The sequence below is a fragment of the Pelobates fuscus genome, chromosome 2, assembly GCF_036172605.1.
Source record: "Pelobates fuscus isolate aPelFus1 chromosome 2, aPelFus1.pri, whole genome shotgun sequence".
Classification (NCBI taxonomy): Eukaryota; Metazoa; Chordata; class Amphibia; order Anura; family Pelobatidae; genus Pelobates; species Pelobates fuscus.
This window is the reverse complement of record NC_086318.1, coordinates 238,602,257-238,619,144: the sequence shown is the minus strand read 5'-3', so window position 1 is coordinate 238,619,144 and position 16,888 is coordinate 238,602,257. Positions and strand designations below refer to the sequence as shown.

Below are 16,888 nucleotides of genomic sequence, written 5' to 3'. Positions count from 1 at the left end.
GGCTTGATGACAATGTGATCATTTTCTCTCAGACCTCTAAGGGCTGCCATTTCACCATGTGTAAGGTTCCAATTCTTATTCCCTTTTTCCAGTTTCTTAAAATCATTAAAAACTGCCTTCTCAAATGCCTCAATGCTTCCATGTTTGAGGTGACTAGGGTTAAAATTTGATTTGTTATGGAAAGTTGTATGTTTAAAACTATCTACTTCATCTATCTTTTGTTCTGTAGTAAAATTCGTATTTAAAAAAAACTTTTTAATAGCCAATCTCCGACCATATTTCATCAGATCAATGTATGCAGAAAATGGATTAAAGTGCCGCATAGGTGCAAACTTAAGACCCTTATTAAGGACCATTATCTCACTGTTTGTAAGGATGTGTGAGGAGATATTATTAATCCCTATTGGAGCTATCGGTCCAGTCTCTTTCCCCTTTTTCTGTTTTCCTCCTCTGCATCCCCGAAACTTATTTTCCTTGACCCTTTTAACTACCTCCACAACAAGTTTTGCTGTTTTTAATTTAAATTAATAAAGTATACTTACCTGAGATCCGGATTGCAAGCTTCCTTTCCACGGATCCCACGCACTCTAGGGGCTGATCCTCCCTGAGTGCTATAGCAACGAGTGGTGCTTTTACCACTCCAATCTTGTGAGTGTAAATCCTAAAAGGCACCTCTGTTTGCTTTATTCTATATATTTATAAGTTAATTACTATGCTGCACTAGGAGCTCTTTTTCTGTTTTTGTCTCCTTAATAGGTGTCAGAGTGATTTCCAAGTTTGCAAGTATACCTACAGATTGTGCTTTGTTTCACCACAACCACTGTTTGTTTTTCAATTATTTATAATATTTCCACTATGTAAACACCTCATTTTATGTACACAGGGTTACTTTCACTCTCTATAAGAGGTCCATAGTGAATACGAATTTTTTTTTTTATTTTTTTTTGCGCACCATCACTACTGTAAGTTATTTTATGTTCAAATCGTTTTACCAGGATTTGTTTTTGTTGGTTGCTGCATGTACTAAGATCCTTCTCTCATTTGCGCCATCCTATTTATAATCGTTTTTTCTATTGATATATATTGTTTTAACCAATATGACACAGACCTTAACTTTACTGCATATTTCTTTAGATTTACTAAGCAAAACAGCCTTATTCTCGAATATATTTGGCCTTTTCTTCCTCTAGCCATTATTATTTATATAGTGCCAGCAAATTCCGTAGCCATGATTTGTAAAAACTGACATTTTACAGCAGTAAGGTACTGGAAAAAGCCTCAGTCTCCCAAACTTTACATCCAATAGGCTGTTCATATTTATAGATATGCAAGTTACTCACCTGTACGTCTGACTGTTTTTCTGATTCATCAGATGGTTCTTCTGTTGCACAAGAAGCAAATGCTTCAAACTGGCTAAAGTCAGCAAAGTTTGGCTGCTCTGGAATTTGTTGAGGAGAAGTACTAGGATGAGCTACAAGACCTTCTGATTCCACTGAGCGGTGCCCATGTGAACCGGATGTCTGGAAAGGGTAATAAATAAAGGACATTTACATGTTAAAAGTGAGTGTAATTGTGAAGCTCTGCAAGAGAAGTAGGTTGCTTGCTTCCATTCTTTAGTGTGGAAAATAATTGCTGATAGCAGCCTGTAGTAGTTTGGAATAGCTGAAATAAAGTTTGCTAATTTATTTGCTTTCAAACTCAAATACATAAGAGTGCAGTAATAAATATAGGCAACACTGTGACCTGCAAAAAAAGCCCACTTTGAAGCTACTAGACTAGAAACAAATGCACAAGTTTGTCACTTTCCTCAACATACCAAATTCTGTGAAATTGTGTGGAATTATATCAATCCAAAGAAGACCCTCAACTATCTGAATGCCATGTAGCACGCTACATAACCCAACTGGTATGCACATTTACATGCCCAATTTCTCCTAAACAATAACTGTTAAAAGTGGTACGCCACTGTATAACAGTACCACTGCTCAGTAATATGTCCACAAACATTGTGCAATACATATCCCTCAACCTAGAACTATTTGTCCAATAAGCACATGATCCTGCAACATCATTACATGCACTGGGATGTTATGGATAGAGCTTAAACGACATATAGTACCATAACCACTATTACTGTGAAACAGATGCCTGGAAGAACCCTGATTTGTGTCCCCCCAGCTTGCAAATAGTTTCACACAGAACCCATGGGAATGAGGTTAAAAGCCTGCAATAGCAATATAACAACAAGTGTGCTGTAGTGGTTATGGTGCTTAGAGCCAATTTAAGCTGCACCAGTGTGTGCTTGTCAGTAGAACACCATGATTGCACCTAATCCTGTAAATGAGCTACTGCTCCCTCAGTACTTAGATTATATGGATGTTACAGGTTTTCCAGCAGGCACTCTCATCAGTGTACAGCAACCATTGTGCATTTACCTTTGTTTACACTGATCAGCCACAACATTAAAACATCCTGCCAAATAACAAGCATGCTTCCCTCGTGCTGCAAAAACAACTCTGATGCAAAGATGCATGGACTCCACAAGGACTCAACATTTCCTGAGGTATCTGGCACCAAGTCATAATAGCACAGATCCTTTAAAGCAGCACTGATGGCCGAATCCAGTTTTGTTTTTTGTTTTTTAAACCCCCCCCCTCTGGACTCCACTAAATCTAATTGTCCCCCTGTTCATCCCCAAATGCCCCTATTACTTCGTTTTTAATCTTTATTTTCTGCCCAGACCTAGGCGCCGCCATCTATGTGTGGGTAGATGAAGTCCCTGTGGGACACGTCATCTGCCCACACTAGATAGTGCTGTGAAATTCCTACGCATGCCCAGTAAATGCGAACGTGAATTTCATCTATTCATTCGTCAGAAAGATGAATGAATGATTAGAAATGTTTTAATACCCGAATGAATAGAAATGTCAGACGAACAAACACCGAATGTCGGTGTTCGTTTGTTCAGTTTATTACAAGGTATCGCAGCTCCCTCCTTGTAAAATTTTAAAATAGAAGCGGCAGGTATCAGCACTCCCCACCACTTCCTAAGCCCCCCATGTCCTCCCTCACTCTATGGGGGTCAATATAACCCCAATAATAGCATAAGGGAGATTGAAACCTCCTAAATGCCCCTACTCGCTATGCCGCGAGTAGGGGCAGGTCTACTAAAAAGTTGTAATAACGGTTGTAAAAATAAACCCCCACCCCACCTTCCAATAAACAGCCCCCCAGGTGGAGGATCACGGTTTAGAAGATATACTCAAAATGAAAATTTGCATGCATTTAATTATGTATTTTTTCATTGGGGATATATCTAAAACCTGCAGTTCTCTTGTCTGCTGCCTTTGCAAGCTCTCCCCTTCTGACCCTGTCTAGACTTTCTGTGGCTGTCCAATCACAGACTTCCCAATACAGCTCAATAAGAAGTCTTTGTAAGTCAGGTGCTCTTGGCAATTGCTGCACTGTGAGTTTAGCTCCACTGAGCTAACCAAACCAGGAAGTGACATTACCTGTTTTCTGCTTGAAAGCCAAGGGGTTGTAACCAGGTTAATGCCTAAAAGTATTAATTTCTATTGAAATCTGCACTTTTTGCAAAATGAAAAACAGAGGACACACTATTCATTCATAAAGCTTTTAAACAAGCTAAAGTTGTTTAGGGTTCTAGATTGACTTTTTGGAAGTCAATTAAAGAGTTGTATACATGTGATGACAACTAAGTGGGCAAGGCATCTGCCCTGGGAGATTCTGTGCTACTTGTGCAGTTAGACCTAAAGTGCCCATGAGATTCTTAAAGACAAAAAAAGCACATCAGCAGAACATGATTTTAATAAATATATATATATATATATATATAATACAAAAATGCTCTTGCACTCACGCCTTAATGTCCCATTGTGACCGGGTGCTAGTAAACCACCGTATTTGATCCTGATGAAAGTCCTCTATGCAGGACTGAAACGTTGATCGTCTTTTTAACATTTACTAATACATTTCGGACTTTTAAAATCCGTGAGTGCAGCTACCTATTTGGAAGAATATATATATATATATATATATATATATATATATATATATATATATATATACACACACACACACACACACACACACACACACACACACACACACACACACACACACACACACACACACACATTTTAAAATGTCTTTCTGGACTTTAAACTACCTTCTTGTGGTGTCTCTTTTCATACCATCTGAAGCCTCTTGACAACTGTTTTGATTACTTCAGTTCACCTCATCTTCTATGATTCTGAGGAAGAATGTCTTCCCTCTAGCAACTAAGAATCTGTATCTCGGCACACAAGATTGACCATCTTCGGAGTGCCGGTGGGCGTGTCAGCCAGCATTGACCATCATGCTGCTGTGAGGGGTATTAGTGTGGAAAACAAGAAGCAGTATTGCGTGTGAGGTAAAGCATTTCACTGCAAGAGCACACACTGAGCAGTCATCAGATACTGAGTCTGATCTACACTCAGAAATAACTAAACATGGGAAAAGGAGATCCTAACAAGCCCCGGGGCAAGATGTCCTCATATGCCTATTTCGTGCAGACATGCAGGGAGGAGCACAAGAAGAAACACCCAGACTCATTGTTCAACTTCACAGAGTTCTCTAAGAAATGCTCAGAGAGGTGGAAGACCATGTCTGCCAAGGAAAAATCTAAGTTTGGCAAAGGGTGATAAGGTTTGAACAAGAAATTATAACTTATGTACCACCTAAGGGAGAGAAGAAAGGAAAGAAAAAGAAGGACCCAAATGCACCAAAAAGACCACCGTCTGCATTCTTCCTTTTCTGCTCAGGACATCGTCCACAAATAAAGAGTGACTTCCCTGGTCTGTCTATTGGTGATACAGCAAAGAAATTGGGAGAGATGTGGACCGAGCAGACCCCAAAAGACAAACAGCCATATCAGCAAAAAGCAGGAAAACTAAAATAAAAATATGAGACGGATGTTGCTGCATACTGGGCAAAGGGCAAGGATGATGTTGGCAAAAATGTACTAGGTAGGCCAGCTGGTTCTAAAAAGAAGGTTGAGCCTGAAGATGATGAGGAGTATGAGGAAGAAAAAGATGAAGAAGAGGAGGAGGATGATGAGTGAATGTTTTTGCCTGCTGTATAAATTTTTTGAAGCCCATTGTCTTCCTAAAAATATGAACTCAAGTGCAACTTTTTGTTCGCTTGGTTATATAAAAAAAAATGCACAGACTTGTGTATAGGTAATGTGATCCATTAGGTAAAAACCTATATTTTTAAAATAAGGAGTAGTTCAAAGGGCTGTTTTTTTGTTGACTTAAAGCTTTTGAAGTGGGAATTCTCTGCATATTTAATGGATTTTAAGGGTTGCCTGATGTTAGTGACACATCCAATATACTTTAGTCCTGTAGACCTGGTGCATTGTACTTTTTCTAATTTTTTTGTCATAAAATATTTATTTTCAAAAAAAGAAGCGCTTTAATTTATTTTGTTATAAAAAGAACACTAGGTGAATAATGAGATCTGGTTACATCAGGTGGAAAACCAAACAGTGTTGGTATCAAATGTAAACCGTTGCCCTGAAATTTGCCTCTACAATGTATTGAGAAGAAAATCTAGCATAAGATTCTGAAAATAATAATCTAGTATTGCAGATAGGTAGTTCACTGTACCTGTGTGGGCAGTGGTCGCGGTGGTACAGCAGGAGGATGTGCAACTGCTGTAGTCTGCTGCTGACCTGCTGAAGACCATAAGAAAGACAAGGCTTTTGTTTAAATACATGGATACAAATAAAGAGTGCCCAGCTCTATACCCATCCTTCTCGCCAACATTCTTGCCTTAACACAGTTAATAAGTATTTAAAATTTAACTATGAAATATTCATACTTGGTCTGTTCTAGTGATCATGCTTCTAAAGATTATATTAGTGTGCATTCTTTTGCACATATGTAGCATGTAAACTTGGGAAGGCAAGCTCAGGATCTTGCACAGCAACCTTTTGAGTTTATTCTGGCTGGCTATGAACGACCACCACAAACTTATTTGGAACATGGTGTTAAATGGACACAACTAATTCCTAACGTGTTGCAATGCTTTTGGGATTAACAGAGTATCACTGCAGCCTTCGTTCATAAATTTGCTGATTTCAAGAGAAGTCAGTACTTTTATAGCTCACGCTCCTGGTGTTCCACTGTTCGCTCATCTTGTACACTCCCTCAAAGTGGAAATGAGGATTTGTGACAGAAGTTTTTTTCTACACTTCACTACTAGAAGCATTGCTTTCACAAGGAAGCAATTGCTGCAAACAAGACCCATCGCAGAAAATGTCGCTATGATAAGCATTAAATTTACCAAAATATTGTCACTAGTGATGACCTGCCATAGGAAAAACAAAGCTATGGCAAAAAGACCATCTTACCACTAAATGAGAGGTAAGTAACCTCTTTTTAAAGAGTCTTAAGAAGGAACAGTAAACGCAAAATAATAAATTTATTTCTTTCTAATCTTGCAAACTCTCTAAATTAGGGAAGGGTGAACCCATGGTTATGTATAGTTATGTATGCTTACTTAGCTAACCAATACATTACAAGTGGTATATTTTTCCACTCAATATATTCAACCTATATTAAAAATTTTTTTTTTTTTTAAATTCTATTGCTCAGAAACTCCATTTAAAAATAACTGCCTTATATCTTGATTGCGCTTCCCAACCTCTGATGTTAACAAAACTATAGCTTTAGGAATACAAAGACATATTCCTAACGCTTTATTGCCCTTCTAACCTCTTAGGTGATCAAACCCTCCCTTCCCATTTCTAAAAAAAAGTTATTTACTTGGCTTTTCTTCCTTGCTTCACTGGTCTCTGAGCTGCCTTCCCACCTTCAAGATCTCAACCAATCCAATTCCTTCCAACAGGAAAGCAATGGAAGGCTGGTGTGCATGCGCGGCAACATGCAGCACTGCGTCAATCAGATGGTCTTGATGAGACCACATAATTGAAACAGAGTTTCACTCTGCTATTTGGAGGGAAGCGCCTCTAGTGGCTGTCATAGTGACAACCTCTAGAGGCATCTAAACCCAGCAATGTAAATACTGCTGTTGCTGCAGATCTTTTTCACTTTCAGGGTTAAAACGCAGGGACATGGCACACAGACCACTTGATTGAGATGAAATCGTGTGGGTGCCTATAGTGTACCTCTAAACAGTAGTTACATACATGCTCACCTGTAGTGCCTGTAAATGTCCTGTTCATATCTAAAGACGAAGAACGTGAATGGGAGGCTTGAGGTCTTGGTGGTGGAGGAGGAGGTGCTATATGATCTGGAGAAGTGCCTGAATGGGACCTGTACGATAAGCGAAAATAAACATGTTGCCATAACTTGAAACTCAACATTTGCAATATCCACATAAGAGGTCCAGTGTCTGCATCTCATAATGAATAACATAAAGGAATAAAAAAATTCAACAAATATATTTTAAATACCTGGCTATAAAGAGGTTCTTTTCACAACAAGGACCAAAGAGATATCAATACACTATCAGCCCTATCCACCAGGTACATAATAATGAAGTGGCATTGTCACTTTTGGATTTTTCCATAGAGATGCCATTTGTTTAGACAAACTAGTGCAGATGGTATTGGAATTTCACAGAAATTTCAATAAAATGGTCAAATATTCATACATATTAAAGCCAGTTAAGCAGCAAAATATGGCAATGAGCAACGCTTCAAGCAGTTACTCCTGCCACAACGTCATCTTGCTACTGATGTTTTCTCATTGCTTTCAATCCCATTTAGACTAAGGAACATTATCAAAACATGACAAAATTTGGTATTATTCTGAGTGATCAGGGCATGCAACTGTAAACAATATCTTAGTTCTAGGCATCATTTAAGCCTCTCCCCATTACTTTCTCTCTTTTTCCATTCCAGGTATAAAAAAAAAAAAAATGTAAACATGGACCAAGCACTGCAACAAACACTTACTAGACAGATAGGGTAGGGTTTATAGTAACGTATGGCAGACATTTTTTTGCCCACTAGGTCAAACATTACCATTTGAATAATGATGTTTTACTCCCATTATTCCCCTCTTTAATTTTAAGAATACATTTTCATTTACAATTTTTAGAGCATGTATAAAATGTTTAAATAACGGCTCTGTATGGTATACCAAGATAAATCACCATAAAACACAGCATGATCAGAATTACTCTGTAAATCCAGCACACGTGAATACTCACCGTTGCCTGGTAACCACATTCCCAATTTCCTCAGGATCAGAATTGAAGGAGTCAGAACTGCTGTAACCATCTGCTACAAAGCAAAGGATATAGCCATACACAATCATTAACATTCAACAATACACCACAACAATTTCAAGTAAAGATAATTTAATTTACAGATACATAGAAAAAAAATAGAAAAAGGACAACAGTTTACTAATCAGAATAGACATTAAGAATAAATAGTAGTAGATAAAACACACGTCCTTTTTATTACTCATTCTCATTACCTGGCTGCTTAAAAGGCTACTATACTCACCAAAATAACCATCTTAATGAAGCAATTTTGATGTATAGATAATGTAACTTCAGTCTCACTGCTCAATTCTCTGCCATTTAGGATTTAAGTCAGTCACTTTGTTTACACAGCCCTAGTCACACCTTCCTGCATGTGACTTGCACATCCTACTTAAACACTTCCTGTAAAGGCATCTAATGTTAACACTTCCTGTATTGCACATTCTGCTTAATCGCCTGCTCGTTTAATAGACTTCTAGACCCTACAGAGGCCTCCTGTGTGTTATTAAAGTTCAATTTCCAGAGAAGGAGATAAAAACTTCTGAAGTAAGTCAACATGTAATTTAAAAGGTAAACCAAATTTTTTTTAGTAATTTGACTTCTAAATGGCAGTGAATTGAGCAGCGAGACTGCAGGGGCATGATCTACACCAGTGATCAGCAACCTATGGCACTCTAGGTGCCTTTGCACGACACTCAAGGGTGCTAGAGCAAGGCTGCTAGAGTGCAACTTCAGATATCTGCTAGTGCAAAAAAGAGGTGAGGGACAATCCTCAATTTGCAAAATTGCAGCACTTAGAGGAAAATAACTTGGATCACTTCCTTCCAGCACTTGTGAAAAGAAAACAACACTAGAGTAGAGGGGCCCACAGCAGCTATCTCAGCTCCTGCCCTTGGCATGTACCCATCCAGCTTGATACCTACTAGACCCCGGGGAAGCCACCCACATGGCTAGCTAAAAACACAGAGCTGCAGAACAAGTCCCCATCCAAGTAATACAAAGAGCCCCAATACAAACACACAGTCCCCACAAACACATCACTGACAATCCACATACACACACTACCCTGCGAGCAGTCTCACACAAAAACAAACCATCAAACAAACTATGCAACACACAATTCCACAAGAAGCCCAAATACACAGCTCACATTCATACACAATACCACAACTTACCTATGTACACATACAATATAACATCCCACATACGCACAAATACAGTATTACAAAGCAATGGCAGCACCCATAAATAACACAAGCAGAATACAGCAATAAAGCACAACACAATTTAAATAAAATAGGACTGGCACGTCAAGGGACTTCAATATCTTGTTTTGGCAATAAAAATTGTAACCTCACATAAAAAAAAAAAAGGGCTGTTCTTAGAGGACTAAGAAAATGATCATATTGTCATCAAACCCGCAGATAAAGGCGGTAGTTTGGTGATAATGGACACTCAGAAATATGTGGCAGAATGCACACGCCAATTGGAGGAGACTGAGGTTTACACAAAACTAAATTGAGACTCACTGGGGAAGATGAGAAAATCCTTGACAGCACTTTTGGATAGAGGAAGACTGGAGGGTATTCTAAAATCCAAAGAATACGAGTTCTTAAATATAAAAATCACCAAGAACCCCAGTCTTCTATATTCTGCCAAAGGTGAACAAGGATTTACAGAACCCACCAGCGAGACCTATTGTGTCTATTTCCAACAACCTGTCGAAGTATATAGATTCTGATCTTCAACCACTGGTGGTTTAAACAAAGTCCTTTCTGAAAGACACCATGGATGTCCTAAGGATGCTGAAGGACTTTGTATGGAAAGATGGATACCGCTGGGTAACCTGTGATGTTACCTACTTATATACATGCATACCACATGACAAGGGATGTGCAGCTGTCAAGTATTTCTTGTTACATGATCAAACATTATCATCTACACAAATTAACTTTCTTATAGAATGTATTAGATGGACCCTGGAGAATAACTATTATTTGGTTCAACTCCTCTTTTTACCTGCAAAAAGGGGAACGACGATGGGCAGTACTTATGCACCCAGTTACGCCAACATTTTTATGGCCCATTGGGAGAATTTATTTTTTCCCTTCAGATTAGAAGTAGTGCTTTGCAACAGGCATTTCTAATCTGGAGGGAAAAAACAGGCAGGCAAACCCCCAAAATTTTAAGCACCTCTCACAAATTACCTTTGACACTATAAAGTGCCTCTTACCTCAAGGAACCACAGTTCTTTGCCTGCTTTTGACAGAGGAGGTTGTATCAAGCTTTCCCCTTTGTTTTAGTTTTTTCCCAGGAAGTATGCTTCATTTGACCGCTGGTGATTTCACCAGAACTCATTTCTAGTGGTAAGCACGCCAGACACTTGCATGAGACCGCGCCGAGTGACGCGTAAGGCGAAGGTGCGCATGAGTGCACGAGCTGTGAGGTCTTAGCGGTGGAATGCACATACAGGTTGCAATGCGTTCCACCGTGGAATCGCGGCGCGCATTGCGAATCCAATATTCAGGCGCCAACATTTAAAAACATGGTTTTTTCTTTAAATTTTGGTTTCCAGGAGCTTTAGAGGCTATATAACCAGCAGCAACTAACTGTTTGCCTGGTGCACTCAGAATATGTTGCAAGTGTGTTCTCACCTGCCCTTCAACATACTCTGGCCATTAAGGTAAGAATTTTTGTTTTTATCTTACACCCATTGTAAAGCGCTACGGAATCTGATGGCGCTATATAAATAAAATAATAATGTCTGGCCTGAATTAATTTGTAGTTAATATTTTGTTCAATTTCTCTGTCTCTCTCTTTTTCTCTTCAGTATGTCTAATCTGAGACTGCAGAGAGAGCTTCAGAGAAATGGAAATGTTCTACATCCCATGCCGGATGGATATAAGTGAAAGATTTGTTCCAATTGTACTAAAGAGGCTTCTGAGGAAGCCAAGAAATCAGAGATGGCAACTTTCTTAAGTTGGTTACAGCAAAGTTTGCAACCAACAATTGTTTAAATTCAGTCTGCAGTTGTTCAGTCTGCTCAGGCCTCTGCTTCTCATGATTCAGCAGTAAAAAAACCTGCTAAGAAAAGGCTTAGATCATGGGAATTGTCTGAGGTAAGATCTAAATCTTCAGTTTCAGTATGAAGAATTTTCTTTTCCAGAGGAATCTGTTGGAAAACTAGTTAAGGAAGTCCAGTTTCTGATGGGTGATCAGGAACAATTCAGGAGCAAAGGAAAAAGATCTAAGGCTTTTCCTTTTCATCCACAGCTAAAGGTTTTGATTTTAAGGGAATGGAAATTTCAAGGAAGGAAACCTTTTTCTGAGCACTTTAAAACTCTTTTTGTCATCAGAGAGGATCCTGAGTGCCTCTTAGATCTGTTACCATCAATTGGTTAAAAAGACCACTTTACCTATTGGGGAAGCAATGGCTTGAAAGATGCTATGGAAAAACGTATGGATTCTTCTTTGAAGAAACAGTTTATCTTCTCAGCATCTCAATGTAAAGCACTGATTGCAGGAACTTCAGTGGCAAAGGCACAGAAGCATTGGCTGGAAGAATTAAAAAAGATTTATGTGGGTGAATCCAAAGAAGATCCAGTTCACTTGTTACAATATATCAAGATGGCATCTGACTTCGTATTTGATTTCTCTACAGAAAGTCTGAAGATCTCAGCTAAAGCTATGGGTTTTATCAACGGTGGCAAGAAGAGCAGTATGGTTGAGAAACTGGCCGGCTGATTCAGCATCCAAAAAATTCTCTATGTGACATTCCTTTTGAACAGACTTTTTGGTTTCAAATTAGATGATCTCTTGAAGCAAATGACGGATGGTAAGAAAGCATTACCAGAAGAACAGCAGGAAACAGCATTGGAATAAAAGGTTTTTTAGAGTCCAATCCGCTTACAGAAGCTCCTTTTGGAGAAACACTTACAGAGGTCAACAAAGAAGGGTGTTTGATTACAAGAGTAAATAGAAGTTCTCTGACAAAAAGAAACTTATGACGCCATTCCTGTAGGCGGAAGACTCTTTCTGGATATCTAGCAACAAACTACCTCAGATCGCTGGGTTCTTTTAGTGATAAGGAATGGTTACTATCTGGAACTATCAGAGATCCCAAGAAGAAAATTGTAATGCTCTTCAGTCCACTCGACGAGGACAGAAAAAGCTTATGGAGAAGTGTCAAAGCTTATTCTAAAGATAGTGATAGAAAATGTGCAATTAAAAGTAAGATTCCTGGGCACTTATTCAATACTCTGTTTCCGAAGCCAGACGGTTCTTGCAGACCTATTTTAGATCTCAAAGCAGTCAACAAGTTTATTCTAAAAAAGAAGTTTCATATGGAAACAAAGTCTGCAACTCACATTATTCAACCAGGAAATTGGCTTATTTCTCTAGACCTACAAACATTCCTATGGTTCGCCATAAACAGACACTGCATTATCAGTTCAGAGCACTTCCTTTCAGCCCCAAGAGTTTTCACAAAGATTCTGGTAGTTATTTCCACAGATTTAAGGGGAAGAGGCATCAATGTCATCCCTTATTAAGACGACTGGGTTTTAATTGGAGACTCAAAAGAACAACTTTATCAAGACCTCAGTACGGCTTTAGACCCCCTAAGGCGGCATGGTTGGTTCATAAATTTTGTAAAGTCGGAATTAGTACCAATCCAACGGATACAGTTTCTGGGTCTGATTACAGACAAAGTCAGTATGAAGAAGAAAAAAAAAAAAGAATGAAAATTGCTCAAGCTATTCAGAAGCTCAGAGAAAAAAGTTTTGCTCCATCAGAGAAGCAATGAGTTTGCTGGGTCTTTTCACAGCCTCAATTCCAGCAGTCAATTGGGCAAAGGCCAGAATGAGACCTCTTCAAAGAAATATATGAAACGCAACAGTCAAGCCCTAAAGAGCTCTCTCTGGTGGACTTCATCACATTTCCTGCAGTCAGGCCTTTCTTTCTTAATGAAGCCCTTCAGAATTTTAACAACAGACGCCTCAGGTCTCGGTTGGGGTGCTCACATGGGAGAAAAGAAGAAACAAGGAATTTGGCTTGTAAAAGATTTAAGAAGTTCACTGAAATACAAAGAACTGAAGGCTGCCTGGCTGGCTCTCATTGCTTTCCAGAAACAGATCCAAAAATTCTACAACAGTAGCATATATCAAGAAAAAAAATAGGAACAAGGTCAGCTTGTTTGGAAAATCTATGTTCCAGAATCATGCTATGGTCAGAGTATCACCTTCTGTCTATTTCAGCAGTACAAATAAAAGGAGAATTCAACATTTTGGCAGATGCCCTAAGTCGTCAGCATTTAAAACAAGCAGATTGGTCTCTCATCCCAGATCTTCAGTCAAATAAAGAAATTCGGTTATCCAGAAATAGACCTGGTGGCTTCAAGAACAAACAAGAAAACAAGAAGATTTGCATCTTTGAACCCTTCATACATGCGTGAGGTCATAGATTCCCTTTCTATTACATGGAATTACAGCCTAGCCCGTGTTTTTCCTAATATTTCTCCAATTCCCAGGATTTTACCGAAGATCAGGATAGAAGGAGTAAGAATAATCATAACTCTGCCATAGTGGCCGAGAAAGAGTTGGTTCTCCGTTCTCCCAAATATACCCGTATCAACCCAGTCAGTAGAAATCCTGGAACACTCCATGGCACCGCTTCCAACTCTGAAGAAATTCAACCTGATGGTCTGGTTTCTGAATACCAGATCTTAAAAGAAAAGGGTTTGTCTTCTGAAGTTATTGAGATTTTAATGTCTGCTAAGAAAGAATAAACTTCCAAGATTAATTCCATGATATAGAAGAAATTTTGTTTCTGGTGTGTTAAGATCAAAAGAAAATCCCATAACCGCTTCCATTCCCAACATCCTTAAAGTCCTTCAAATTGGCTTTGCGAAAGGATTGAAACCTGCCACGCACAAGGTCCAAATTTCTGCTATCAGTTTCTTCTCATTCAGATGTTTGGATTTGAATATTCTATTATCACCAGGTTTTTCAAAGCTTTGTTTCCTTTTTTCCTACCATCCGGGAAACCTTTCCACCATGGGATCTTAATTTGGTTTTATCAGCGCTCTGCTGATAACCTATAGAAAAGTCTTCTCTCAAGGTTTTATTGTTCAAAACTTTATTTTTGGTGGCAATTACCTCGGCAAAAAGATTGGGAGAGCTTCAAGCCCTTAATTCAGTTTTTCCTTTTTTAGTTTTCTATCAAGACAAAGTGGGTTTAAAGCTGGATCCTTCTTTTATTCCCAAGGTTTGTTCTACGTCTAACATCAATCAAGAAATTATTTTACCAATGGCCTTCTAATGCCTTCGAAGTAAAATTCCACTGCTTGGACGTTAAGAGATCGTTACTCCAGTACTTAGAAAGTACAAGGTCCTTTAGGAAAACAAACAGACTTTTTGTTTTGTTTCATGGTCCTAGAAAAGGTTTTATGGCATCTAAAGACTCTCTGGCCAGATGGTTAAAGGACTCCATTCGTTTGACATATTCCTCATCTAACATTCCTACACCTATCTCAATTAAAGCTCATCCTACCAGAGCTACGTCCACATCTTGGGCCCTGAGGGCTTTAGATACACTTTCTCAAATTTGTTCTGCAGCCACATGGTCATCTCTTCACACATTTGTTAAACATTACAAATTAGACACGCTGGTCTCGGAAGACGCAACTTTTGGGCGCAAAGTGTTGCAAGCAGTTGTGAAATGAGTCCCACCCTTAGGGGATTGCTTTGGATCTCTCTGTTATAAAGCACTGCCTCTAATCTGAAGGGAAAAGCATACATTTTTACTTACCTTTATTTCTTTTTCCTGAAGATTAGAGGCAGTGCTCACTCCCCCCCCGATTTTCTAAAACTAAATTTTGCAGTTATCTGCTTTTGTATCATTTGGGGTTCATAGAGGTAAGAGGCACTTTATAGTACCAAAGGTAATTTGGGGGAGGAGCTTAAAATTTATTTAAAAAGATTTTATGAAGATGCAGCAGCTTCAAACGTTAAAGTGTAGTGCAAAACACCATATTACTTACCTACAGGATTTCCAGAAACAAACTTAACCGAGGAACTTAAATTACTTTCTTCAGAGAGTTCTTGAGGTTTTGAATGTAGAGGGCTTGTAGGATTTGAAGGATCTAGAAATAGACAACAATGCATTAAATTACGGCAATTACAATTTCAAGATTTCTGTTAACATTAAAATAAATGAACAATCCACTGTCAAGAAAAATGAAATGCATCTGAGGCAGAGAACTTCATAACCAATGCATGAACTATAATGGGTCAAACAGGTCATGTGAATATTGTTATTAGTATGTTTTACATGATTTGATAATTGGGCCCTACTGCATTTTGCTGCTCTTCAATGTGCCTTTGTTATAACCCAGTATACATAATTAGGTTTAGTTAAAAATCTGAACAAAATAATACAAGGAAGCACTCAAGGGTCATTTTGTTAAGGAATTCTCAAAAAAAAAAATATATATATAATAATTTTACTCTAAAGCATTTTTAAAAAATGTCATGAGTACCAGGAGATAGGTTATCAATAAAATTGCTCTGAATTAAAACCCAAAAAAAACCTGAAAACACATCTGGAAAGAACGGGGGTTGTACATCAGGATCCACTTGACAGAGCATGCAGTCTGGTAGCTGCTACCAACCTACATGAGGTTTCACTGCAGATCAGCGGAACATTAATGTAAGAGTAACATTTTCTGACAGGACATTTCTGAAGGGTTGGTTGGTTTCCCCTTAATTTATAAAATTAGAATAGTTTCTGGCATTTTATATCATAAATTATCACATTTATATTAACAGTTTAACTTAAGGGATGAGAATGATAAATGCATACCTCCCAACATTGAGTACATATGCTACAGGTACATGGAGGGTGCGAGTCCCGCTAGAAAAAAAAAGTAGTCTTCCTGAAAGACTTCTTTTTTAACATATTACTAAACTGGCCTGCAGCCAACCAAGCAAATAACCATCTTGGTGCATGTGGACAAGGGTTAAACAGCCATGCTGGTAACCCACTCTCAGGGGTACCCATGCACAGAGCTCTTCTGAAGTTCTCTCTCTCTCAGCAGAAAAGCTAATTTCACAGTGCAATGTTTAATTATGTGGTTGCACATAAGTATTGTAGACGTTTCTCTAAAAATAAGATTCCATCAAACAAATCTGACCGGGAATAGAGTTCGCAGTCATAATTGTCACACAGTATCTAGGATAGTTGGCAGTTATCAATATTTATTATTCTTTTTTTCGTAATTTCAGACCAAGCAGAGAATTAACATTTATAATGGTAGGTTCGAGTCATCACTTGCAATTTAAAGGGTAATCAAAAACATATTCATCTAAACACATAGGAAATTATGCATGTGTGTAGGTTTGTAAAGAAATAAAGTTATTTAGGAGAGAATATGCTTTCATATGCCTAACCACTTCCAGTTCTTTTTAGTTCCATTTCCTGCATGTGGATTTTGCTTGGAGTCATTCTTATAGGAACAGGATGCACAATAGCTGTATCCTGAAAACAAAAACACACACAAATAAATATTATAGACAGATTAAATATAATT

The 16,888-nt window shown here is 38.4% G+C and overlaps 1 protein-coding gene and 1 pseudogene across 9 annotated transcripts in view; one reads left to right on the top strand and one right to left on the bottom strand.

Annotated features, from left to right (window-relative positions):
• Nucleotides 1-16,888, bottom strand: part of REPS1 (RALBP1 associated Eps domain containing 1) — a 97,471-nt gene that overhangs the window by 17,630 nt on the left and 62,953 nt on the right. For 4 of the 9 annotated variants that reach the window (XM_063443293.1, XM_063443296.1, XM_063443295.1 and 1 more), the window contains 6 exons: nucleotides 16,749-16,836; nucleotides 15,341-15,442; nucleotides 8,242-8,314; nucleotides 7,222-7,340; nucleotides 5,670-5,737; nucleotides 1,341-1,520 (listed from right to left, as the gene is read on the bottom strand). In XM_063443293.1, the coding sequence (XP_063299363.1) occupies nucleotides 1,341-1,520; nucleotides 5,670-5,737; nucleotides 7,222-7,340; nucleotides 8,242-8,314; nucleotides 15,341-15,442; nucleotides 16,749-16,836 (630 nt within the window). The remainder of the gene's footprint in view (nucleotides 1-1,340; nucleotides 1,521-5,669; nucleotides 5,738-7,221; nucleotides 7,341-8,241; nucleotides 8,315-15,340; nucleotides 15,443-16,748; nucleotides 16,837-16,888) is intronic. The other 5 variants (XM_063443298.1, XM_063443294.1, XM_063443297.1 and 2 more) reach the window with 3 other exon arrangements.
• On the top strand, nucleotides 4,394-5,122 carry LOC134587135 (high mobility group protein B2-like; annotated as a pseudogene).